At 37.5% G+C, this 26,800-nt stretch overlaps 2 protein-coding genes and 5 long non-coding RNA genes across 9 annotated transcripts; 2 read left to right on the forward strand and 5 right to left on the reverse strand.

Moving 5' to 3' along the window:
- Positions 1-873: 873 nt before the first annotated feature.
- Positions 874-2,973, reverse strand: LOC123474723. The gene is made up of 5 exons (XR_006649659.1): positions 2,333-2,973; positions 1,876-1,990; positions 1,599-1,711; positions 1,203-1,448; positions 874-1,138 (listed from the first exon to the last, which is right to left on the reverse strand). It is a non-coding gene; the product is annotated as an uncharacterized LOC123474723 (long non-coding RNA).
- A 4,399-nt stretch (positions 2,974-7,372) lies between these two features.
- On the forward strand, positions 7,373-7,791 carry LOC123474729. Its single transcript, XR_006649664.1, has 2 exons — positions 7,373-7,429; positions 7,499-7,791. It is a non-coding gene; the product is annotated as an uncharacterized LOC123474729 (long non-coding RNA).
- LOC123474726 lies at positions 7,504-7,855 on the reverse strand. Its single transcript, XR_006649662.1, has 2 exons — positions 7,796-7,855; positions 7,504-7,731 (listed from the first exon to the last, which is right to left on the reverse strand). It is a non-coding gene; the product is annotated as an uncharacterized LOC123474726 (long non-coding RNA).
- A 10-nt stretch (positions 7,856-7,865) lies between these two features.
- On the reverse strand, positions 7,866-8,341 carry LOC123474728. The gene is made up of 3 exons (XR_006649663.1): positions 8,284-8,341; positions 7,992-8,214; positions 7,866-7,925 (listed from the first exon to the last, which is right to left on the reverse strand). It is a non-coding gene; the product is annotated as an uncharacterized LOC123474728 (long non-coding RNA).
- Positions 8,342-8,966: 625 nt separating this feature from the next.
- On the forward strand, positions 8,967-10,646 carry LOC116933440. Of its 3 annotated transcripts, none has more exons than XR_006649657.1 (5): positions 8,967-9,459; positions 9,524-9,865; positions 9,990-10,066; positions 10,142-10,293; positions 10,399-10,646. It is a non-coding gene; the product is annotated as an uncharacterized LOC116933440 (long non-coding RNA). The 3 variants fall into 3 exon arrangements; XR_004400113.2 differs by having other exon boundaries at positions 8,974-9,441; positions 10,135-10,293; XR_004400114.2 differs by having other exon boundaries at positions 8,977-9,441.
- Positions 10,647-10,751: 105 nt separating this feature from the next.
- On the reverse strand, positions 10,752-11,405 carry LOC123466345 (adhesive plaque matrix protein-like; the record flags this gene model as incomplete). The annotated part of the gene is made up of 1 exon (XM_045176658.1): positions 10,752-11,405. A coding segment is annotated over one exon (546 nt), but the record flags the coding sequence as incomplete, so codon positions are not given.
- On the reverse strand, positions 11,350-11,915 carry LOC116933438 (extensin-2-like). The gene is made up of 2 exons (XM_045176457.1): positions 11,897-11,915; positions 11,350-11,773 (listed from the first exon to the last, which is right to left on the reverse strand). Exons 1-2 carry the CDS (start codon positions 11,898-11,900, stop codon positions 11,406-11,408), a joined length of 372 nt encoding a protein of 123 aa, XP_045032392.1. The 5' UTR covers positions 11,901-11,915; the 3' UTR covers positions 11,350-11,405.
- Positions 11,916-26,800: the final 14,885 nt, after the last annotated feature.

The following is a 26,800-nucleotide window of genomic DNA, read 5'->3' on the forward strand; positions in this document are numbered from 1 at the left end:
ATTTCTTTTTCCCAAGTAAGGTAAGGTAAGATGTCTGACGTAGCATATGCGTTGCTTGGTCCCGAGCTGCCTGTGGTAAGTCCCCAACCGCACGGCAGTACGCATAATATGCGGGATCAGGTAACGTGGCCTACGTCTTAAAAAAAAAAATCCCGTTAACCCCCTCCGACCATAGCCACTGGATCGCCTTACGAAAACTGCTTCATTGCGAGGAGAGTAGAGTGGACGAATGCTAGGTAATTATTAGGAGTAGGAACTCATTGTCGGGTTGGTGCAGTGGTTCGAGTGGTAGCATGTGCATGTGGTGTTACAAAAAAAATTCAGTACCACTGGGGTTGTCAGTAGACCGCATTTCACGCGCCGCTCAATGGGTACCCCGACGTAATAAGATTACGTCAGCGTGCACCTACCACTTGTGACTCCAAACCACGAACCAAGCACACGGTCATTCCTCCAATACTGTGACCGTACTTCGCGCTCGTTGGATTCGCATCCTAGCGAATCAACGTCCTGACAATGCTAGTGTTAAAGAAAGATAAAATAAAAAAAATTCTAAAAATTCAAAAAAATAATAATTAAAAAAATTAAATAATAGTAGGATACTAAGTGACTTGATCACTTGAGGAACTAACTTCCGCCTCGGCCTACGGGCCAAAAAGGAGCACGGGCATGGCCTCGGGGGCAGTTCCCGAAGGCGCTCAACCGTGAATAATAGTAAACTTATTCTAGTTCAAACATAGGAAATTTTCTCCTCCAAAATTGTTGCTATACTATCTTCGTTCACACGCGTAAAGCAGTAGATCCTTTAATAACTAAATCTTTGCTCATTTTGAATAACCGTTCGAGTATTTTCTTTTATGCTGTACTGTTTATTTGGCATACCTCTCAACATTAAGGAAGGCCATGTTTCATTAATAGATTGAAGAGAAATTGATCGGATACGGACGAGGAGTAGTTACAGGAAGTGCGGCACTGATTGAATAGGGAGGACTCGGAAGAGGCGATGACGCAGAAATTGGCATCGCTGGAAGTGCAGGATAGTTCACTGGTGCAGGTGTAGGTGCTGCAGATGCGGGATAGCCCATTGCTCCTTGCAATCCACAAATGTCGAACAAGAAGTTATGCAACATTTTTCGCCCTGTAATTTTACACCAGCCATTAAGATCAATGTTTCACACTCAATGGAAAGGAAACCAACATACCGTTTTCAGTCAAATCATGGAACTAGACTCCGTAAAGACGGCGTTCAGTATCAGCAATAGCGGAAATAATATGACGCGAAGATTTTGCGACGCAACGCAACCCTTCTGCAACCTTGTCTACGCTGTCACCATGGGTCAGTAATACTGTTTGTCGAGTCTCTAAGCCTTTAAACAATGGACACTCCGTTTCTACTTGGATCTCGAATTGCCCATCTTCGCAAACATCTTTTCTCTCCACCGTTCCACCTTAACAGAACGAAAGAAAAAACAAACAAAATAAAATAAAATAAAATAAACGTTCTATTTATTTTATGACATAATTGTTATTTCTGACATGTTAAATACTGCTATGAAATAATTTGAATAATAAAAATTTAATAAAACAGAATTGGTTACCTAATTCCTTGTTGAGTAATTGCATGCATAACAAATCCCCGGCACTGGAAGATCGCAAGTAAAGATTGTTGGGTCGTATAGTGGGGCATCCGCTGCGTAAACTGAGTTGAGACCTGTTCAAAAGTAATGTAAAATTCATTTTTGGCTCAACCATTTCATTAACTTGACCCTGAACATATGTATACACTACCATGTTTTCAAAAGTTAAGTGAAACAATAGCATTAAGCAATAAGCCAATTTAAAAATGTCTGATTTGTTTTTGGTTTCAATGTTTACCTCCTGAAATTATAATTGCTTTATACCCTTGTTGAAGCAGAAGGGCAGCTGGGGTTTCGAGGGCTAGAACATTGGCAGATTCCACACATTGGTCTCTGACTCTGCAATCAATAACCTAAAATAAGAATTTTTTTATTAATAAATTTTTTATATCATCTATCTCCCATGGCTTTGTGAATAGGTGTCTGCCTGGGAAGCTGAAGATTTTCGAATAAATCTCCTAATAGTATCCTCTAATAGTATTTCTGGGCTGGATGAGGGTACTAATAGCTAGAAGCAGAATAATAATTCGGAGCGTCAGTATAGCAGGTTGATTCAGCATAATAGGGTGTAGCTTCGGCTTTGGGTGGGTAGTACTCCGGAGTCTTTGTGGTCTATAATGTTAAGGAGCCTAGGTGTAGTAGCTGGGACTGGCGTACGTTGCATAGAGTAGTAAATTGGAGCCTCGCTATAATACCTTTGAGTAGCATAGTATTTAATGGCTTGAGTTTAGTATGTTGGAGCGGAGTATATGGTCGTGTAGTATTTGGGCGTTCTGGTCGTGTAGTAAGTAGTTGGGAGACTAGGTGTAGTAGCTGGGAGCTGCATATGTGGTAGAATATTCGAGAGAACCTTGGTGCTGTAAGAGGGAGCAGCATACGAGGTGGTGTAGTAGGGCGTAGGGGTTGTGTAGTCTAGTGTCCAGATGAGGACAAACCCATCGGTACCCACCGATGTAGCCATCAAAATGGCAAAAGCAAACAGCAGCATGACATCGTAGCCCCCTCCAAATTCAAAAATTAAACAGTTCAGTAATCGATCCATACAATGAACTAGTGAGGGAAACATTGTAGTTAGTAGGGCTGCTGGAAAATGCAAAAATGAATGAACGATTTTGTCTTACGCATGTTTGACAGCCGAATATGCAATATGTTGCCGACGATGGAGTCAGTTTGAAGGCACCAACGTAACTGGTTTACTTCCACTTCACACGTTCATTTTTATAATACCTACCGCCACCCTGATTCATCGCTTTAGCCCAAAGGCATCTTGAAGTTGAACATTTTCGAATTTCCAGTTTCTTACCCCGGCTCTATTGCACTGTGTGGTGTAGCGAAGATCCTTTCATGCTGTATTTCCATCGCTATCGTGGGTTTTCCTAGTTTTCCATTGAAAATGTCAAGTAGAAAGTCAATGCTCAAAATTGGGTACTAACAGCTAGAGTTCATTGTTTGCGCAATTTCACTTAATTGGGAAAAAAAAAGGAAAAAAGAAAAAAATGGTTGCGCTAAGCTCTTGAATGACATGCTAGTATCCTCCAGACCTGTCACGATGGACCGAATCGTATAGTACAGCTATTGAACCGATCTATCATGACATCAGCTGATAGCTCTTACCTCTCTATTCAGCCCTGCATTGGAATGGTGGGCCAATCCCATACCAACGCTTGACGTTTCGAGTTGTATTTACTTACAGACTCTTGGTTACTAGCAATCCCAACATTGGGAGGGGGCCATACCCAGTCATTTCAAGTGCCGCTACACATGGAAATGCACTCAACTCTTATATACCGTGAATTGAGGCACCAAACCACGTTGATAACACAATCGGGCAATTTCCGACATAAACTAACTCCCATTTAAATTCTGAGAAACTATGACGTAATGTCTTAAATGAACATTATCGGAAAAACAGTGATGAATATCATTCGACTTGATTATAAAACAAAAACCTTAATTAAATATTTAAAATTGCGAATTATTATCTAGCACTCACGATTTAGGGTGTGGCATCACGCATCAACACCGTTAATGACATGCAAGAATAGAATCCTCCATATCACCTTGCGGCCGATGTCGACACTAATGGGTTGATGCATCGGCTAAGAGTTATACGAAACGAGAGCGCAAATATTAATCGCCGAGTTCAATTTACAATTAGATTTCAATATTTAGATTTGTATTTACCCGTATAAGCATTAAGCAATGTCCCTTGTCATTCTATCATTCAACCAGTTACCCGTTGAAAAAGCAACGACAATCTTATGTAGGATCCTTATCGTTTATTTATGATAATTATTGTCAATCCTACGATTCCAGTTAGAGTTTGACATTGCAATGGCATTATCACTACTTATACTTACTACTTGCACAGTACTACTACTACACCACATCATATGCCACTCCTAGCTACTATACAGAGGCTCCAAAATACTACACTACAAAGGCGCCCGAATACTTCACCACCACTTATGCGGCTCCCAGCTATTACACTGAGGCTCCAAAGTACTACTCTGCCCCAAGCTACTACACTGAAGCAGCTCCAAAATACTATATTAGAGGCCAAGTTTTTTTAAAGCGCTGAACATTTCATCTCCCATATTTATTCGTTCATCACAGTCGTTCTTGAAGTATAACATTAATGTCAAATGATATGTTTCATACAAAAATGTTCTCGTTAACCCTTCGCATTTAACATCTTTCTCTTTATAAAACTTGTGTAAAAAACAAGCGTGTCATGGTGAATCGAGTTTGTTTCAAGATAGGCCTATACGTCTTCAAAACATTCGAAACGTAGCAGATTTGATTGTTTTAAATAAAACGAGTCCAGCATAACGTGCCATGACTACATTCTACATTTGATTACTGACAACTCACTTGTGTATAGATTGCAACTTTGGCGCCGAGAAAAGAAGTTTCAAGATGAGATTGGGAAGAAAGGGAGTTTCCTAATGGGAAGATAGCCAATACTCCATTAGTGTTATTTTTTTGAAGTAGTTGGAAGCAATTGTGTCCGTTTCAGTTTCCGAACTGTTTACGCTCCAACCAAGACTGAATAGAGAGGTAAGAGCTGCCGAACAGACTCAAATGGGAGCCATATAGTATATGAACCCGTGCGGGAAGGTCTTAAGGATATCATGTGGTTATCTAAGCAGAGAGGGAGTCTGCCTTATTATTTAAATTTGTTTTGTTTTTTTCATACTCTTGGTCGATTAGCTCAGCCTCCAGTCCAGTAAGGAATAGCTTTGGTAGTCTGTGAGAGTAAGGTAATCTTGATGTATGAGAGTAATGATTGATGTACGTACCAGAGCCCACTGTGTAATGCTGTAGCTTTTGTAATTCTTATGCTAGCTCATTGCCATGAATCATGTGTGTCTTGATTGATGTAAATCAGTATCATGTGCGTTAATTCTGGCTCGCCCATCTGTTGCCATATGAATTTGTTAATGAAGATAAAAATGAGCGTAGAAATCCTAAACAAAAGACGATTTCTTTGCACTTGACCAATTATTTTGGTGGAAATGGTACTAGTGTTTCCACTGACTTAATTGCTATGTTTTCCTATGCGTCCTGCTTTAGAGAGAGGTACAATGTTTCTCGCTTCGGGGTCGAGCCCGAGCCATTCAGGACAATTTTACCTACTCTTCTGTTTTCTATACAGGTAACCATCACACACATTGCTTGATTGACGTCTCCAATTCGAATTTATTCGAACTAAAATATAATTTTGTAAAAAAAGGGGGACACATTCCTTTTAACTGAGATAGAGATGTGGTCTCCAGCAGTCTTCCTCCGCTCAAGTAAATCAGAGTCGGTAACATAGCCTTTTCCTCATTCGACCTACCCATCAGCCAGCAGTATTCAATCAACATGGCAAATTTTTACATATTTATATTGTTATGCCCGGCGCCTCTCTCTCTGTATTTCACCTTCAGTCTCTCTCGCTCTCTCCTCTCTTCTTCTCTCTCAATCTGTAAGCCAGCACACCTTCGATTGCTGGGCAAAGCCAGCCACACTTTCCCAGCTAGCCATCTACCCCAAAACGTCTGCACTCGTCTTCGTTGTACTAAACTCAATGCCATACCTTTTTCTTTTTGCTCTTCTTCCCGCTTCTTCCCTCCTTTTCTCTCCGACGACAATCATTCGTCTGTTTCTCTTGAAGTGGCTATAACGTTGCCTTCTAATTAGTTTCCCAGAATCCAATTCATAACAATATAAACTAAAATGATTGCTTGAGTTTTTATTTTGTTTTACATTTTATTCAAAGTCGGCTTCTACGAGAAAAAGAAAAACATTTTTGCAGTGCGCACAGCGACATCATTTACCCCACAATCTAACAAGGCTGAAGATTCCGGTGTGATCAGTTCGATCGAAACTAAAATTGCATTTGTACAATACAAAAGCATTTACTAGATTATAAAAGAACGAATCTGTTCAGGCATGAGTCTTCTTGTCGTTTCTGCCGTTTTCTGTCATCTGTAGAAAACAAGGCGAATATGACGTTCACAATACGACATACTGACTGCAGTAACCAACCAGCTAGTCATTTTCACTTCCATACAATCGCCAATGTAACCGGCCGAACGACAGCCATCAAAAGATTTCATAGAAATATGCTACTCATATGCCACCTGGTGGCAACCGAAGAGTAACTTCTAGGTCTTATGGCGGGATTGGTATACATGTTCCAGTCACGATCCGTGAGTGCAACCGTTTCCGTTTCTATTGTAGCATTTTTTGCGTGTCAAAATTTGTTAACATAATTGAGATTCTTAATAATAAGTAACACAGCAAGTGACGAATAAAGTTCATTTTTTATTATTGTCAATCTAGTTCACCGTGTTTGCGAAATTTAGCATTAAAGCTAAACTGACGCCATAATGAGCTGTAGCTTTTTTGGATCATCTATGAGACAGTATAAAAGACTTGATGAAGCAAGTTTCGTATGGTAAGTATGTTAGGTAAGTATACGCTTAGTCGGGTTGGTGCAGTGGTTCGAGTGATATCAGCTTGCAGCTATCACTTGTGACTCCAAATCACGAACCAAGCACACGGTCATTCCTCCAATAATGTGACCGTACTTAGTGCTCGTTGTATTCGAATCCGTTCGAATCAACGTCCTGACTTTTTCTTTCAGGCACGGGCATGGCCTAGGTGATGTTTTTTTTTTTTAGTTCCCGGCGGCGCTCAACCGTGATTACTCTCAATATTTTTTGAACGTCTTCTAAGACACTTTAAGTGTCAAGAAAAATTTAAAGCCTGGTGGTCTTAGTTTACGACCTATCATAAATTTACAAAAAAAAAAAAAAAAAACAAAAACAAAAAACAAAAACAAAAGCAAAATAAAAAACAAAACAAAACAAAACAAAAAAAACATTAAAAAAACGTTTAAAAATCTGTCCCTGCATTGTGGAGCATTGGCTACGAATGGTGCAGATCAGGCGGGCAATCAATTTCGAAAGTCTCTGTTACGAAGCAAACTAGCTACGGAATAATTCCAAAAGTATATAATAACAGACACAACAAGAAACACCTAACCGTAATATTTGCTTCTCTGCACCTGTAAATACTTAACAGTATGTATGGTGACGAAAATGGCCTGACAGAGGCAATTCACATCGCGGTTTCGCATGTCAATTGTTTCGATGTCCGCCATTTTCTCTGGTTGTTTATGTCATGTTTTGCGTTGTTTGTATTGGCTGAAAGTGTTATTTCCCAATACAAAGTGGATTTTGTGAATCAGTGTTTAATTTTTTTTAATTTTTTTTTTTGTCAGTTAATTGCTACGTATCTTGGTTAGTATGTGTAGCAATTTCTGTTTCCAGATCACATTTCTTGTATTAAAAAAAAAATCTTTTCTGTAGGGCTGTCATGGATGACACAGTATATTTGAAATAGAAATTCTGGAGCCGTTATCTGATCAAGACTCTTCTGTTGCTAGTGACGGTCAAATTATAGAATTATTATTCAGCTTCAGTACACAGTGGAGGGAAAAGTTCTTCATGACCTTCAGTTAATGAAATATTAACCACTTCTTCATTAAGGTGCACATTTTCAATTGGCACTTGTTCGGGATCTTGTACCATTTCTTGAAATGCTGCATGTAGTTAATAACAATTGTCATAACGTATGAATAAATTATACTTCATAATTTGTATTACCTCTTTGAACATTTAAAATTACTCTTCTTGACTCTATCCATGGCTGACTTAGCGCTAACATACACTTTGTCAAAATTCAGGGATGGGGCCCAGTCTGGGTGTGTTTCTCCAGTGTAGTAAAAAGGTTTTCCTGTGTGATTTCAAATAGAAGAATTAGATTCACACATTAACTATTAATAAATTTGTCGAGACTTACCTAGAACAAAATGTGCATTACAAACTCTAATGTTATTTGTAATTTTTTGGCCAACAAGATGAAGTCTTTTCAAAAAGACTTCTCTTCTGCGTTTCACAACATCCAATTCCAGTTTCCCTTGATTTTTACGAATGCAAGGTATAGAAAAGAAACGCACACTTTTATCCCTGCCTGATCTTTTGCAACCCGGGGCACAACAATATAATGAAAACCCATGACAGCCCTACAGAAAAGATTTTTTTTTAAATACAAGAAATGTGATCTGAAAACAGAAATTGCTACACATACTAACCAAGATACGTAGCAATTAACTGACACAAAAAAAAATAAAAAATAATTTAACACTGATTCACAAAATCCACTTTGTATTGGGAAATAACACTTTCAGCCAATACAGACAACGCAAAACATGACATAAACAACCAGAGAAAATGGCGGACATCGAAACAATTGACACGCGAAACCGCGATGTGAATTGCCTCTATAGTAATAAAAAATAGTGTGTCTTTTTTTTATTTATTTATTTTTTTTATTTTATCTTTCTTTAACACTAGCATTGTCAGGTCGTTGATTTGCTAGGATACGAATCCAACGAGCGCGAAGTACGGTCACAGTATTGGAGGAATGACCGTGTGCTTGGTTCGTGGTTTGGAGTCACAAGTGGTAGGTGCATGCTGACGTAATCTCATTACGTCGGGGTACCCATTGAGCGGCGCGTGAAATGCGGTCTACTGACAACCCCAGTGCTACTGAATTTTTTTTGTAACACCACATGCACATGCTACCACTCGAACCACTGCACCAACCCGACAATGAGTTCCTACTCCTAATAATTACCTAGCATTCGCCCACTCTACTCTCCTCGCAATGAAGCAGTTTTCGTAAGGCGATCCAGTGGCTATGGTCGGAGGGGGTTTACGGGATTTTTTTTTTTTTAAGACGTAGGCCACGTTACCTGATCCCGCATATTATGCGTACTGCCGTGTGGTTGGGGACTTACCACAGGCAGCTCGGGACCAAGCAACGCATATGCTACGTCAGACATCTTACCTTACCTTACTTGGGAAAAAGAAATGCAAATTATTACCTTTTAAAGCTGTGTCCCGCTCGCCTGCTTCCTTTTCTGCTTTACAGCAGTTCTTCTGTAGGAGGAGTATCACTCCTACATTAAGGGAAATGACGTCTTGAAGTTACAATAATGATCTGTCAGTTGTCATTCTTGCCACCAGGTGCCGTTTACCACGGCCGGGCGTCTGCTGTGTTTTTGGTGTGCTAGTGCATTCTGCTACATTTTGCTCTTGAGGAAATAATCTAGTTCTTTAAATGTTTATATTGTTTTATTCTCTTAGTTAAAACAAATCGCCTTTTTGTTTGGTTCTAAAGACAAAGTTCAATATCGTATACGTGTTATCAAACAAACTCTTGCCCTAGTAAAGAAATGTAATATAAGGTGATGAAGGTTAAAGAGGTTTAAACAAATTAAAAAATTCCCTACCACTTCTTCTATCTAATGTTGTATCGTTACTTCTAAGAGATTTAAAGAAGTACGGACCAAAAAGCCACTTAAGTACTACGCTATCATCCTACCACACTACTATGTATGCTGCTCTGACCTACTTTATTGAAGCCCTGAAGTACTTACTCAGCTCCAAGTTACCACACGGATGCAACAGTTTATTGCACCACAACTTACACTACTTCAAGCTACCACAAGGAGGTCCCCCAAATATTACACAACAAAGGCACCAGAGTACTACACAACAAATAACGCTACACCAAGCTACTAAATTGAAGCTCTGAAGTACTACATATTACACTGCCCCAAGCTATATCATCGCTACAGTTTCCTACTACACCACAACAGAAGCAACCAAGTAATAGGGCCAAATTTTAATCTTTAAATCTTTAAAAGGAAATCAAACTGACAGCTTGTATTTTCATCGCACACCTGAAATAACACTAATGCCTTAACACATTGGTGTCAACATTGATTGCTAGGTGATCTGGAGGATCCTTGCATATCATTAATGGTCTTCCCTTCGTGTTCTCACAGCAAGGAAGCCACACCCCAATTCGTGAGTGCTAGTTACTAATTCTAAATTTTAGTTTATCATCTACGAGAATTGATTCTCTCATTGCAAAGTGTACAGGAGACCTTCACCTCGATGGCTGTCTTCAACTACCTTTACGGGGAAGTTTATCAGGAAATCCTTAAATGTTTCTGCCGGCTCTGGAAGTGCGCATCTGTGGAGAAAGCAGGGCAAGATTTGAAACATTCTCTTGCTAAACAATTTTTTTCACGGTAAAAATTCATAAAAAAAATACCTGTAATTTGTTCTTTTTTCTTATATTATTCTGTTCCGTCTTACTACACCATTGTGGCTCCGTCTTACTACACGGAACCCAGCTACTACACAACAAGTTAAGAGTCTGTTGAAGAGTTGTTGTTCAAGAGTCTGTAAGCAAATACAACTCGAAACGTCAAGGGTTGGTATGGGATTGGCCCACCATTCCTATGCTGACCCTTACCGTGTAATCGGGCATGGGTAACGTATTTGTTAGATGTCATGTGTAGTTGAAAATGATTTGATGGACTATTTTCTTAACCCATCTGCATGGCAAACGTTTGGTGAAATAAAGATCCTTATTATTGTTTCATGTTTCCTAATTAAACTTGACCAGTCACGTGTTTCAAACTCCGGACTAGCAACGTAGCTCTTACTATGCGACCAACGAATGCGATGTAACTAGAAGTTGTTTAACGGCAACATTTATTAGACAACTGACCTAGTACCAGATACAAATCGGAAGTGATACAAGTCAAGAATATAAATAAAGCTGAAACGAAATTGTGATGATCAATAACGTCTACCGGTAGAACTTTACATTTAAAAGTGGATGATATTTAGGAGGCTCAATGTAGTAGCCAGGGGCCTTTGTGGTGTAGTAACTTTGGTTAGCATAAGCGGGAGCATAGTATTCGGGCGCCTTAGTCGTGTAGTACTGCGGAGCTTCGTTCTGATAATAACTTGGAGCCGAATATTTAGGAGCTTCAGTGTAGTAAGCTGGTGCATCATATGTGGTGGTGTAGTACTCAGCCTTTTCCATAGCGTAGTACTCCGGAACCTTAGTGGTATAATAAGAAGCGGTAGTGTAGTATTGTGGAGCATAGGCGTAGTAGCTTGGAGCCGAGTAGTATTTCGAAGCTCCTGGATAAGAAGCTGCTTGGGTGGCATAACTTGTTGTGTAGTCGCTGGGTTCCGTGTAATAAGACGGAACAGAATAATACTGCGGGGCCTCAGTGTAGTACGTTGACTCACTGTAGTAAGACAAAGCAGCTTCATTGTAATAGCTCGATGCAGCGTAAGTCGTTGTGTAGTACTCCGGTACCTTTATTGTGTAGTATTTGGGTGCCTAGGTGTAGTAACTTGGAGGAGCGTATGTTGTGGTGTAATAAACTGGGGCCTCTGTGTAGTAACTTGGAGCCGAGTAGTACTTGTGGGCTTCAGTGTAGTACGTGGGAGCAGCATACGTAGTGGTGTAGTATTCCGGGGTTTTGGTCGTGTAGTACTTGGGAGGCTCGGTGTAGTAGCTGGGGGCAGCATATGTTGTAGTGTAATACTCGGCCTCCTTCGTTGTGTAGTACTCAGGAGCCTTGGTGGCGTAGTTGGACGCCGGAGTGGTGTAGTAACCGGATGAAGACGATCCCATCGGTCCACCCATGGCCTCTCCAGCCATCAAAGAAACAATAACCAGCAACAGCAGCATTGTGGCGTAGTTAGCTCCAAATTGAAAAAGAATCCGGTTAAACAACTGATTTAAACTTAGAGCCCTGTCTAAATGATGCAACTAACGACTGATCTATTAATAATTCAAGTTATTGAGTTTGAAACTACGATATTTACCCATGATTGCAAATTATGTGGACTGGATATATAGTGAACGGCTGTGTGACACTCTCTTTCCTACCGTTGCCGATCGATGAGACCACTCGACTGATTCCAATTTTGATTTGTCTTTATTTTATAAGAATTTGTGTATGGGATTGGCCCCCCATTGCAATGCAAGACTGAATAGAGAGGTAAGAGCTCTCAGCTGATGTCAGGATGTGGATCATATAGTACAGCAATATGATCTCCAATCCGGGCAGGTCTGGAGGTTACTAAGATAGCAAGTCAATCAAGTGCTTAGCGCAACCCTTTTTTTTTTTTCTTTTTTTTCAACAACTGTAAATCAAACTGGCAAAATAAAACTTCTAACATCTAGTCCGAATATTTAAGCATTTCCCTAAATTAGAAATTTCAGGTTGAAACTAGAAAATTAGCTTTAATGGTGGAAATGCATACTGAAAAGAATTTCGCTACATTATGCTATTCAATTAAATAGGGTAAACAGCAAGTGAGATTTAAAGATGCCCAATAAATTCTCTATGCCAATGGGCTAACGTAATGAATGCAGTCAATGTTCTGTAGACTACCACGTATCCGAAGATATAATGTCGTAAACAGATTAACTCATTTTTATGATATAACTTTAAAATATTAAACTGTAAATGAATGATCAGAATTACAAAGCTGTTCAAAGTAAAATTGAAATTGCCTTCAACCGCCTTATTTGATAAAGAATAGAAACAATAATGGATTAGGTAACGATATAGGGTAAAAACGCGAATTCGGACACCGTTTTGGCTAAGAGGCTTCCTTATGGGAAATGTGTGTATGGCCGATCTGCTAATTCCGGACAAATTTTCTAATTCACCGGACATTTTTGCTAATTTCGGACAGTAATATTTTTAAAAACTAATTGATTCATTCGATTCAATTTCTTATTCTTAATCGAATTGCTTAAGACATTAAAGGGGATGCAATGAGAAAAAAACGAGATATTAATGATTAAAGTAATCATAACAATGATCTGTCAAAATGAAATGTCGTCTGCCCAAACCCAAATTACACTAGATCGGCACTCTACCAAAACACAGAATTCTATTTAATTAATACATCAATTAATTTATCTCAATAAGTAGCCAATAGTTTAAAAATTAATAGATATACATTTAAAAATTTTTAAGTAGTGAAAATTTCAAGAAAATTGCGTTGAAACTACGGCAAGTTTGGCTTAATGTCCGATATTACAAATCATAAAAATGCCTCCTAAATTGATATTTCATCGACCATTATTGATATCACTATATTCGTTAGGATGGCCTCTGTTGAACTGTGGAAATCGTAATGTTTAAAGTCTTGGTATATTTATAAAATGAGTGATTGCGTTTCTCCTTTTTCACCTAAGCCACCGTGTTGCTAATTCCGGACAGCAGACTACAGCAGACGACACAAAATGACATGCTATTTATTTCACAATATAATTACTAGAATAGCTCAGTGGTAGAGTACATTGCTGTAAACAATGGGTTCGTTGGTTCAACACTCATGGTGGATAAATGATTTTTTTATTTCCTCATATTTTGTGTACTTAGGGAAAACTTTGAATCACTTAATATGTCTTAAACTTACGTTAACCTTATTAATATTCATATGGTTAGATACCCTGAAAGTGCATTTACAAAAAAATTCAATGTGTTGTCAATGTTTGATGAAAAATGTTCATCCAATTCGCGATTGCATTCTCATTTTTTTTACATAAGCTCCCGTGTTGCTAATTCCGGACAGTACACTGCAGCAGAAGGCACAAAATGACATGGTTTTCATTTGACTATAAAAACAAACGTGATAGCTTAGTGGCAAGGTGTTGGGCTTCAAACTGAAAGATCTTTGGTTCGATACTTGTGTAGTACATTACAAATATATTTTTTTCAAATTTTCATTTTTTTTCGTTTTATTGGAACATTTTTTAAATCACTTAATATCTCTGAAACTTACATTAACCTTACTAATTTTTGTATGGTTAGCTTCCCTAAAGTGTCCTTTACAAAACAGCTCAATTTTTATTTCATTTTCGATGGGAAATGTTCATCCAATTCGCGATTACAATTTTAATTTTTTTACATAAGTTCCTGTGTTGCTAATTCCGGACACTAAACTGCAGCAGAAGGCACAAAATGACATCCTTTTTATTTGTAAACCAATACAACCTCGATAGCTTAGTGGTAAGGTGTTGGGCTGTGAACTGAAAGGTCTTTGGTTCAATACTCGTGTAGTACATTATAAAGATATTTTTTCTCAAATTTTAGTTTTTTGCGTATTATTGGAACATTTTTTAAATCGCTTAATATTTCTTAAACTTACATTAACCTCACTAATATTTGTATGGTTAGATTCCCTGAAGTTTCCTTTACAAGACAGCTCAATTTTTATTCCATTTTGAATGGAAAATGATCATCCAATTCGCGATTTCATTCTCATTTTTTTTACATAAGCTCCCGTGTTGCTAATTCCGGACACTACACTGCAGCAGAAGACACAAAATGACATGCTTTTTATTTGACTTTTCAAACAACCCTGATAGCTTAGTGGCAAGGTGTTGGGCTTCAAACTGAAAGGTCTTTGGTTCAATACTTGTGTAGTACAGTACAAATTTTTTTTTTTTTCAAATTTTCGTTTTTTTTTTTCGTATTATTGGAACATTTTTTAAATCACTTAATATCTCTGAAACTTACATTAACCTTACTAATTTTTGTATGGTTAGCTTCCCTAAAGTGTCCTTTACAAAACAGCTCAATTTTTATTTCATTTTCGATGGGAAATGTTCATCCAATTCGCGATTACAATTTTAATTTTTTTACATAAGCTCCTGTGTTGCTAATTCCGGACACTAAACTGCAGCAGAAGGCACAAAATGACATCCTTTTTATTTGTAAACCAATATAACATCGATAGCTCAGTGGTAAGGTGTTGGGCTGTGAACTGAAAGGTCTTTGGTTCAATACTCGTGTAGTACATTACAAATATTTTTTTTCTCAAATTTTAGTTTTTTGCGTATTATTGGAACATTTTTTAAATCGATTAATATTTCTTAAACTTACATTAACCTCACTAATATTTGTATGGTTAGATTCCCTGAAGTTTCCTTTACAAGACAGCTCAATTTTTATTCCATTTTGAATGGAAAATGATCATCCAATTCGCGATTGCATTCTCATTTTTTTTACATAAGCTCCCGTGTTGCTAATTCCGGACACTACACTGCAGCAGAAGACACACAATGACATGCTTTTTATTTGACTATGAGATCAATCGTGATAGCTTAGTGGCAAGGTATTGGGCTGCAAACTAGAAGGTCTTGGGTTCAAAACTTGTGAAGTACATTTCAAACATTTTTTTTTTCGAATTTTCGTTTTTTGCCTTTTATTTTAACATTTTTTAAATCACTTAATATCTCTTAAACTTACATTAACCTTACTAATTTTTGTATGGTTAGCTTCCCTAAAGGGTCCTTTACAAAACACATCAATTTTTATTCCATTTTCGATGGAAAATGTTCATCCAATTCGCGATTGCAATTTTAATTTTTTTACATAAGCTCCCGTGTTGCTAATTCCGGACACTACACTGCAGCAGAAGACACACAATGACATGCTTTTTATTTGACGATAAAAACAAGCGTGATAGCTTATTGGCAAAGTGTTGGGCTTTAAACTGAAAGGTCTTTGGTTCAATACTTGTGTAGTACATTACAAATAATTTTTTTTTTCGAATTTTCGTTTTTTGCCTATTATTGGAACATTTTTAAAATCCCTTAATATCTCTGAAACTTACATTAACCTTACTAATTTTTGTATGGTTAGATTCCTCAAAGTGTCCTTTACAAACCAGCTCAATTTTTATTCCATTTTGAATGGAAAATGTTCATCCAATTCACGATTGCATTCTAACTTTTTTTTACATAAGCTCCCGTGTTGCTAATTCCGGACAGTTCATTGCAGCAGAAGGCACACAATGACGTGCTTTTTATTTGAGAATTTTAACAACTATGTTAGGTTAGTGGTAAGGTGTTGGGCTGCAAACTGCAAGATCTGTGGTTCAATACTCGTGGAGAACATTGAGACTTCTTTTTTCAAATTTTCATTTTTTGCGTATTATTGGAACATTTTAAAAATCATTTAATATCTCTGAATCTTACATTAACCTTACTAATTTTTGTATAGTTAGATTCCCCTAAGTGTCCTTTACAAAAGAGCTCCATTTTTATTTCATTTTGGATGGAAAATATTCATCCAATTCGCGATTGCATTCTCATTTTTTTTACATAAGCTCCCGTGTTGCTAATTCCGGACAGTACATTGCAGCAGAAGGCACAAAATCACAAGCTTTTTATTTGAGCTGCTTAGTAACTATGTTAGGTTAGTGGTAAGGTGCCGGGCTGCAAACTAAAAGATCAGTGGTTCAATTCTCATGAAGAACATTAAAATTAATTTTTCAAATTTTCGTTTTTGCGTATTATTTGAACATTTTAAAATCACTTAATATCTCTGAAACTTACATTAACCTTACTAATTTTTGTATGGTTAGCTTCCCTAAAGTGTCCTTTACAAAACAGCTCAATTTTTATTTCATTTTCGATGGAAAATGTTCATCCAATTCGCGATTACAATTTTAATTTTTTTACATAAGCTCCTGTGTTGCTAATTCCGGACACTACGCTGCAGCAGAAGGCACAAAATGACATCCTTTTTATTTTTAGATCAATACATTATCGATAGCTTTGTGGTAAGGTGTTGGGCTGTGAACTGAAACATCGTGGGTTCAATACTCGTGTAGTACATTATAAAGATATTTTTCTCAAATTTTCGTTTTTTGCGTATTATTGGAACATTTTTTAAATCGCTTAATATTTCTTAAACTTACATTAACCTCACTAATATTTGTATGGTTAGATTCCCTGAACTTTCCTTTACATGACAGTTCAATTTTTATTCCATTTTAAATGGAAAATGATCATCCAATTCGCGATTGCATTCTCATTTTTTTTACATAAGCTCCCGTGTTGCTAATTCCGGACACTACACTGCAGCAGAAGACACACAATGACATGCTTTTTAATTTGACTATAAAAACAACCGTGATAGCTTAGTGGCAAGGTGTTGGGCTGCAAGCTGAAAGGTCTTTGGTTCAATACTTGTGTAGTGCATTACAAATATTTTTTTTTTCGAATTTTCGTTTTTTACCTATTATTGGAACATTTTTAAAATCACTTAATATCTCTTAAACTTACATTAACCTTACTAATTTTTGTATGGTTAGATTCCCCAAAGTGTCCTTTACAAAACAGCTCAATTTTTATTCCATTTTGAATGGAAATGTTCATCCAATTCACGATTGCATTCTAACTTTTTTTACATAAGCTCCCGTGTTGCTAATTCCGGACAGTACATTGCAGCAGAAGGCACAAAATGACGTGCTTTTTATTTGTGCTTCTTAACAACTATGTTAGGTTAGTGGTAAGGTGTTGGGCTGGTAATCGAAAGATCGTGGGTTCAATACTCGTGGAGAACATTGAAATTTCTTTTTTGAAATTTTCGTTTTTTTTTCGTATTATTGGAACATTTTTAAAATCACTTAATATCTCTGAAACTTACATTAACCTTACTAATTTTTGTATGGTTAGCTTCCCTAAAGTGTCCTTTACAAAACACTTCAATTTTTATTCCATTTTCGATGGAAAATGTTCATCCAATTCACGATTGCAATTTTAATTTTTTTACATAAGCTTCTGTGTTGCTAATTCCGGACACTACGCTGCAGCAGAAGGCACAAAATGACATCCTTTTTATTTGAAAATTTAAACAACCTCGATAGCTTAGTGGTAAGGTATTGGGCTTTGAACTGAAAGGTCCTTGGTTCAATACTCGTGTATTACATAAAAAAGATATTTTTTCTCAAATTTTCGTTTTTTGCGTATTATTGGAACATTTTTTAAATCGCTTAATATTTCTTAAACTTACATTAACCTCACTAATATTTGTATGGTTAGATTCCCTGAAGTGTCCTTTACAAGACAGCTCAATTTTTATTCCATTTTCAATGGAAAATGATCATCCAATTCGAAATTGTATTCTCATTTTTTTTTACATAAGCTCCCGTGTTGCTAATTCCGGACAGTACACTGCAGCAGACGACACAAAATGAGAGGCTTTTATTGTTGTTCGTTAATATCAGTGATAGCTCAGCGATAAAGTGTTGGGGTACAAACACTATATTCAATGGTTCAATACTCTTCGAGACGATTATTTTTTTTAGTGTTTTTTTCCTTTTTATGCGTATATTTTGTAAAATTTTTAAGTCGCTTAATATGTCTTAAACTTAATCTATCCTAACTAATATTTATATGGTTACATTCCCTGAAATTGCCTTTACAAGACAATTCAATTTGTTGTCTATGTTTACGGGAAAATGTTCATCAAATTCACGATTGCCTTCTCATTTTTTTTACATAAGTCCCCGTGTTGCTAATTCCGGACAGTATACTGCTGCAGACGACGTAAAATTACACTGCTATTCATACTAGCTGAATGATGTCTATAGCAGCATAGTGGTAAGGTGTTGCGCTAGCAACAACAGGTTTAATGGTTCAATACCCATGCGGAATTTTAAAAAATTTTCTTCAAATTTCATTGTATTTCTAATTTTCTGAAAATTTTAAAGTCGCTTTTTATGTCTTAAACTTACATTATCCTAGCCAATATTGATATGGTTAGATTCCCAGAAGTGTCTTTTATAAAACTATTCCATTCGGTAGCACATTTGTTGCATAAAATTCATCAAATTCGTTATCGCATTTTCATTTTTTTACATAAGCTCCCGTGTTGCTAATTCCGGACAGTAATCTACAGCAGATGTCACAAAATGACATGCTTTTATTGTTGATTACAGATATGTGTTGTAGCCCAGCGGTACGGTGTTGGGCTCATAACACTAACTACATTGGTTCAATACGCATTGAAATGCAAAAATTATTTTTTTTTCCTTTTTATGCGTATTTTATTTTTAATTTTTAAGTCGCTCAATATGTCTTAAACTTAAATTACCCTAGCCAATATTGATACGGTTACATTACCTGAAGTGTCTTTTATAAAACTATTCCATTCAGCAGTACATTTGTTGCATAAAATTCATCTAATTCGTTATTGCATTCTCATTTTTTTACATAAGCTCCCGTGTTGCTAATTCCGGACAGTTGATACAGCAGATGACACAAAATGACATGCCTATATTATTAATCGCTACTATATGTGATAGCTCATCGGTACGGTGTCGGGCTCATGACAACAAGGTCAATGGTTCAATACTCATTGAGAGGCAAAAATAATTTTGTTTTTTTCCTTTTTATTCGGATTTTTTGTTAAATTTTTAAGTCGCTCAATCTGTCTTAAACTTAAATTATCCTAACTAATATTTATAGGGTACATTCCCTGAAACTGCCTCTACAAGACAGTTCAATTTGCTGTCTATGTTTGATGAATAATGTTGATCTAATTCATGATTGCATTTTCATTTTTTTACATAAGCTCCCGTGTTGCTAATTCCGGACAGCAAACTGCAGCAGACGACATAAAATGACATGCTTTTTCTTTCAGGTATTAGATATCTGTAATACCTTAGCGGAAAGGTGCTGCGCTGCCAATTAAAAGATCTGTGGTTCAAAACTCGCAGAGGATGTAAGAATTGTATTTTAAATTTTCCGTTTTTTGCGTATATTTGGAAAAAATTTTAAGTCGCTTAATATGTCTTAAATTTATATAATTGTTACTAATATTTATATGGTTGGATTCCCTAAAATGGCCTTTACAAGGCAGTTGAATTTTTTCACCTTATTTGATGGAAAATCTTATTCTAATTCATGATTGTATTCTCCCTTTTTTTTACATAAGCTACCACGTTGCTAATTCCGGACAGCAGACTAGATATAAAATAACATGCTATACATTTTCAATAATTGGTGTCTGTAATAGCTTAGTGGCTAGACACTGTGCTGCTAACCATCAGGTCAATAGTTCAATACTGATTGCAGGATTAAGAATTTTACTTTTTTAATATATTTTTTTTCGCCTTTTTGAAAAAATTTTCAAGTCGCTTTATGTGTCTAATATTTATATTATCCCTACCAATATTTATACAATTCGATTCCATGAAGTGTACTTTATCAGACTGTTAAAATCATAACTATAGCAGGTGGAAAATATTCGTCTAATTCATCATCGAGTTTTTCTGGTTTTTGGCATATGCTACTGTGACGCTAATTCCGGACAGCAGAAATTGACTAAATGACATGTTATACAATACAAAAAATTTTATCTTACATGGCTGTAGCGTAAGACGTTGCTCTACCATTTCAAGGGTTAAGCGTTCGGTTCTGTTTAGCAACGAAGTAATTTTATTTATTTTTTTTTTATTTATTTTTTTTTCACGTACGTGGTTTGCTGTCCGGAATTAGAAACATTGGAGCTTATGTAAAAAAATGAGAATGCAATAACGAATTAGATGAATTTAATGCAACAAATGTACTATCGAATGGAATAGTTTTATAAAAGACACTTCAGGTAATGTAACCGTATCAATATTGGCTAGGGTAATTTAAGTTTAAGGCATATTGAGCGACTTAAAATTTTAACAAAAAATACGAATAAAAAGGAAATAAATAAATAACTTTTGCGTCTCAATGAGTATTGAACCATTGAACTTAGTGTTATGAACCCAACATCTTACCCCTGACCTATCACAGATATCTGTCAATAACAATAAAAGCATATCATTTTGTGTCATCTGCTGTAGTCTACTGTCCGGAATTAGCAACACGGGAGCTTATGTAAAAAAATGAAAATGCAATAACGAATTTGACGAATTTTATACAACAAATGTACTACCGAATGGAATAGTTTTATAAAAGACACTTCAGGGAAGGTAACCGTATCAATATTGGCTAGGGTAATTTAAGTTTAAGACATATTGAGCGACTTAAAAATTAAACAAAAAATAAGCAAAAAAAGAAAATTAGAAAAAGTAATATATTGGTCTCAATCAGTATTGAACCATCGAACTTAGTGTTTTTTTTTTATATTAAAATTATCTTTTATTGGCTCATGGTATCAGCTATTTAGGGCATTAAAACAAAATAAAGCAAAACAATTAGGCTGTCGGATGCAGACGTTGGCAAGGGAAAATAATCAAAATCTGGCAATGGTGGGGATCATAATATTAACAAACAAAACAAAAACAAACAAATGCAATTTACTGTGGTGGGATAATTCAAGGAAAATAAACAAAAGAAAAACAAAGCAGAAGACAATGGTGGTGTGAAATATAAACAACAACAACAAAAAAAACATAAACAAAGGCCAATAAAACTGGGAATGGGAAATTCAAAACAAACAAAAATAAACAAAATGTACTAAAATGTATGATTAAAATTAAACAGGGAATTGGGATCTAGATTTACGAAGGACTTTCCAGAGGCTCTCTACTTCTTCTTGACATGGTGTGCGTAGGTTATTCCTTGCCTTCCAGTTGATGTAGAGATAAGCAGCCAGAAGAGTGAATGAAAGCTGGAGATTTCCTACTGGACCAAAATGGCCACGTATCAAATCTTCGTTTGACGAACTGCAGCCCATCTGACGCATAGTTCCTTCCAACCAGCTCCAAACGGTGAGTCGTTCAGGACACTGGTACATCAGATGCTCATCGGTTTCCGGGTCTTGATTGCAGATTAGACATGTTGCGTCCTTGGTGGGGTCCAACCGATGGCATCTGGTCCTGGTAGGGAGAAGTCGCTGGTTGAACAGGAACATGGTCTCTCTGATGTTAGTTGGAAGGGCTGCAGTCTCCTTCCAGATTCGTGGCCAATCCAGATTAGGCCTCAGGATCTCCAGCTTTCCCATTGTCGTTACCTCCAGGATCCAATGGTTATATGTTTTCCGATGTACCATTGGATTCCCCTGCACCAGCATGGAAGATGCGAAAAGTTGCTTGATTTGATGCAGGGGTTCCTGAAGGTAATATGGTCTCTTCATGACTGCTACAGGTGTGGTGTTGTCCTTGTAGAGTGGCAATAAGGTTCGGAGAGGAAAGGACATCCAATACCGAAGTAGAGAGCTTTCTGGGCTGTTGGGGCCTATCAGGACTTTGTACAAGGGGCACAAGAAAAGGGAACGGTAAAAGAGGTGTGTGTTGACCATTCCCAGACCCCCTTCTTTGACAGTACGGAAAATTACGGTTTTCTTCGGCCTTTCTACTTTTCCCATCCATAGAAATTTCATGACAGCCTTCGAAATCTGGTCAGCCATTTTTTGATTACAAGGTAATACCTGTGCAAAGTACACAGTTCCGGAGAGAGCCTTCGACTTGAGGAAAAGCACCCTCTGGTAAATATTAAACCGTCGACTGGCATTCTCTCGCAGAATACCATTTAAAGAGCTAAATGCATCATTCCAAATCCTACTAGCTGTCTCTTCTATGGAATGGGAAAATTTAATTCCTAACAGGGACAATGTTGGCGCTGACACAAGCCACTCAAGAGGCCAAATTGATCTAGAGCTCCAAGTCCCGAGTCCCAGGGCTTTTGTTTTCTCCTTATTCATCCTTGCCTTTGTCCACTGACAGAACATATCAAGGATTTGTCCTGCCCTGGTAAAATCTTCGTCACAAGAAACGAAAATGGTGACGTCATCAACAAAGGCTCTGACAGTGAGTTTTTCATTAAACAATGATATACCCTTGAGAACTCGAGATAAACGCACAAGCAAAGGTTCAATGTATAGAACGAAGAGATGGACAGATAGGGGGCATCCCTGGCGAATCGACTGAATATCACTTATCACCCCAGCCACCTCCGATCCGTTGAGGATTGACATTCCTGTTACAGAATACATAATCTGTAACCAACGGATGAAAGTGGTGGGGTAACCCATGACATCCAGAATCCTCCAGAGGACTTCCCTGTTAACCAGGTCGTAGGCCTTTTCAAAGTCAACTCCAACAATGGCAGCGCCCATACCCCGAATCAAAGAGTTGGAAGAGTCATGGCATCCCCGGTCATCAACAAATTGAATGACATCTCTGTAAAGACTTAAATTATCAAAAATCAATCTACCAGGTACCCCACCTTTTTGATGAGGCCCTATGGTAGAAGATAGTGTTGGCCTCAATCGTCTCGCTAAGACAGATGCCATGACTTTGTAGTCACAATTCAAAAGAGAAATTGGCCGAAAATTAGAAATTCCACAAAGTCCCGAAGACTTAGGAATTAGCCTGATCGCCGCTTGGCCCTGCGAAGACGTCAGAGTTTCCCTTTCCAGGATATGATTAAACATATCCAAGAAGTGGGGTGCGATCACGTCCCAAAATTCTACGTAAAACTCGTAAGGAATGCCATCGGTGCCAGGGGACTTGTTTGACTTCATTGCTATTAGAGCAGCTCTAATCTCAAGAAGGGAAATTGGTGCTGTTAGGTTTGGGGTTGGCTTAAAGCAATCTCTTACTCCTTCAAGGAACTCAGACCCTGCCAGTATGTCAGGAGAAGGTTGAGTCTTAAAAATTTTTGTAAAATGAGCAACAATTTCTGCTGAAATTTCCTCTTTGGTCGATAAGCAAGTGCCATTGGGGGCAATGATCTTATCAATGCAACATTTTCGATAATTATTCCTGGCACGATTTATGTGAAAAATACTTGCTTCCTCTACATCTGGCCCTTCGAAGCAGCGGGAACGAATCCCATACCCTTTGAGTGTGCTCTCCTCCCAAGACTTTGAGAATTTTCTCAACTGTTGAAAGGCAACCCAATCAAAGGTATCTGCTTCGGCCATTTCCTGTATGCAAGATTGATAGAAAAACTTAGTTTCTCTTATCAGTCTTGCTCTTTGCCTGGAATAATCCATCGAAATACGCTTGATACCCGGTTTCAGGACACTCTCCCACCAATTTGCTACATTACTTTCCCTAAGAGGATGATTAGCAGATTCCTGAATGAAATTGGTTACGTATTTCTGAAAACCTTCTTCTGACAATATTGAAGTATTTAGTTTCCACAATCCTGCAGGTGGTCTGCTACAATTTGGGAGATCAAGATTGCAAGTAAGTGTGGATTGTACCGACTGATGGTCACTAATCGATAAAGGCTGCAAACAAATATTTAAAAATTTATCCGCAAACGATCGACTAGCATAAATCCTATCAAGCCTAGAAGAACCGTCGTGGTAATGGAAAGTGTGGCCCGGATCACTATGATTTAGCTTTTTCCAGATGTCTACCAGATCAAGACCAGTAACCATCTCCTTCAAAGCATAGCTAACAACACTACTTGGGACAGGGAGGGATTGGATATTTGCCCTATCTTGGATGTCGTCAACACAATTAAAATCGCCCATCAACACGAAGGGCAGTCGAGTGGTAACCGAGTAGGCAGGAACGGTTTGACGAAGAAAATTGTTTCTCTCATTCTTTACCTGCTTACCTGACGGGGCATAGATATTAATAAACGTAAAACATTTTACGTCAATGGAGATAAGCCTTCCGTCAGGTTCAAGAAGCAGTCGAGAATACTCCAGACCATGTCTAATTAGAATGGCTGTTCCTTTTTTGTTGGGACCGACATTTGCTAGCAAGTGGTAACAGCTTTCAATAATTGGGCAAGAGTGAAAGGCTACCTCTTGAAGTCCTACGATATCTAAATTACCGTCCCTGCAGAAATTTAAAAGAATTTGACGTCGCTCAACTGATCGAATACCTCCAATGTTGATAGAAGCGATTTTTAATTGTGAAGTCATGTGTTAGGTTTTTTGAGTACGGGAATGCCTGAAGTGGGTTTCGAATTTTGGGGCGTCAGGGTAGGTTTAAATCGTTTACTTCGTGGTACCGTGGGAATTTTCAGGGGGTCCTTAGTTTTGTCTTGATCAGTGGTATCAATTTCCCCCGTGTCGGGTTCCATTGATTCCATGATAATTGTCACTGTTTCCTGGTCTTCTGTCTCTGTGTGAGGTGCTGCTATTTTGGATTTCGTAATTGGTTTCAAAGGATTGTCTTTCGGGGGTACAGATGCGGGAGTGGTAGCGGTGTCACATTCCATGGTTTCAGTTTCCAAATTATTAGTACTTCCTGAGAGTGAATCTTGTGATTCACTCCCCAGAGGTACCTGGGAAACCATGGAATTTGCTACCACGGGAATTACTACGGGTGTCTGTTTAATAGTCTCTGTCTTTTTAGTCTTTTTGGCAACAGGTTTTTGGACAATGGTGGGTTCCTGGTTTCGTTTTAAAGTTGGGCAGTCGTAGCTAAAGTGTGTCTCTTCGTCGCAAAGTCTGCAAGTGGGCTTTTGTCCGTCATACTTTACCATGGCACGATAACTGCCAATGGTAATGTATGAGGGAATGTTTTTCGTCACCGTCATTCTTACAATCATCCAAGTTGCTAGGACAGGGTATAAAACTTCATCCTCTGCCACCCGATAGCGCTCCCACCGAGCTTCAATTACATTTCCAAATTCCTTAAGACGTGTCTGAACTACTCCCAAGTCTAAGTTCTGTGGAATCCCTGCAATTCGAACAAATTTCTCTTGGATATTGCTATCCTTTATCACTACACTAACTTCTTTCCCCTCCAATTCGGTCCTGACGATACCACTGTGTTGGGACAAAAAACTTGAGGTATATGCCTCTGACGTAAACGTAATTCTAGCGACCTGGTTTCTCGTATCTAGCACAGCAACTAGGCCTAAGAGATCCTGAGCATCAACCTTCAAACTACGCACAAAACCATGAACCGTACGCATACTCAATTTCGGGAATTGAACCCCAAAATCAATATCTACACTATTGAGCCACTTGGCAGCCATTGTCCCCTAGACAATGTAAACAAACTGCCAAAAAAGGGGAGGGGAAGGACCCCACACACGTAAACAAACACGACAAATAAAACAATTGGCAACAAAACACTACAAAAACAGCTAAACTATACAAAATAAACACTCAAAAACACGAATATAACAACAAAAAGTAATAAAAAATAACAAAAACTCACAAAATGATGGAAAAACGGGAGAACACAAAAAGACGTCTGCATCCGACGCAGCTTAACTTCTGGGAGCTCTCTCTCTGTTTTGATCCCAACACTTTGCCGCTGAGCTATCACAGATATCTTTCAACAATAATAAAAGCATGTCATTTTGTGTAGTCTGCTGCAGTCTGCTGTCCGGAATTAGCCTCATGGGAGCTTATGCAAAAAAATAAAAGGAAACTCAATTACAGAAATGTAAGGGATTTCACTAAAATCCCTCTTACACCTGGGCAAAGGGGTAAAACAAAAGTTAAATAGTTAAATCTATTGGTATTTTGTTAAAATTTCTACGAAAATATATGTGTCCGAATAAGAGAGAACATTTTCGAAAGGGTTAGCCGTTTCTTAGTTAACAGGGCATAGTAAAATTAGGGAATTGTCTTGTAAAAAACAAAAACCCTATTGGCTTTAAGATTATTTGATTGTTTATGAATCAATGAAAATTTATTTTATAAAAGAGTTTTATGGATGTGCTCAGGCTAGATCCAGAGTCATTAATGTATTTTTCTGTGAATTGCGTCAAAAGGACACAAAAAAACCTAAAAACATTGTATATTAATCGATTCGTCTTAAAATTCTGCGTCGATTGATGTAAAAATATCAACAAAAATTTTTTTCAAAAAAAAAAAAAATGTGTCCGACATTAGCATTGTCTGTCCGAAATTAGCAAAACTGGGTGTCTCTTTATATTGCTGAAATTATGATTAATTTTGCACTTCATTAGCCAGACTTGGACGCATTTTAAAGAGCTTTTCATGTTCTACAATTTAGTATAATTATTTTAAGGATTCATACATTTTTTTCTTT

This window comes from Daphnia magna, linkage group LG7 (genome assembly GCF_020631705.1).
Source record: "Daphnia magna isolate NIES linkage group LG7, ASM2063170v1.1, whole genome shotgun sequence".
NCBI classification, from domain to species: domain Eukaryota; kingdom Metazoa; phylum Arthropoda; class Branchiopoda; order Diplostraca; family Daphniidae; genus Daphnia; species Daphnia magna.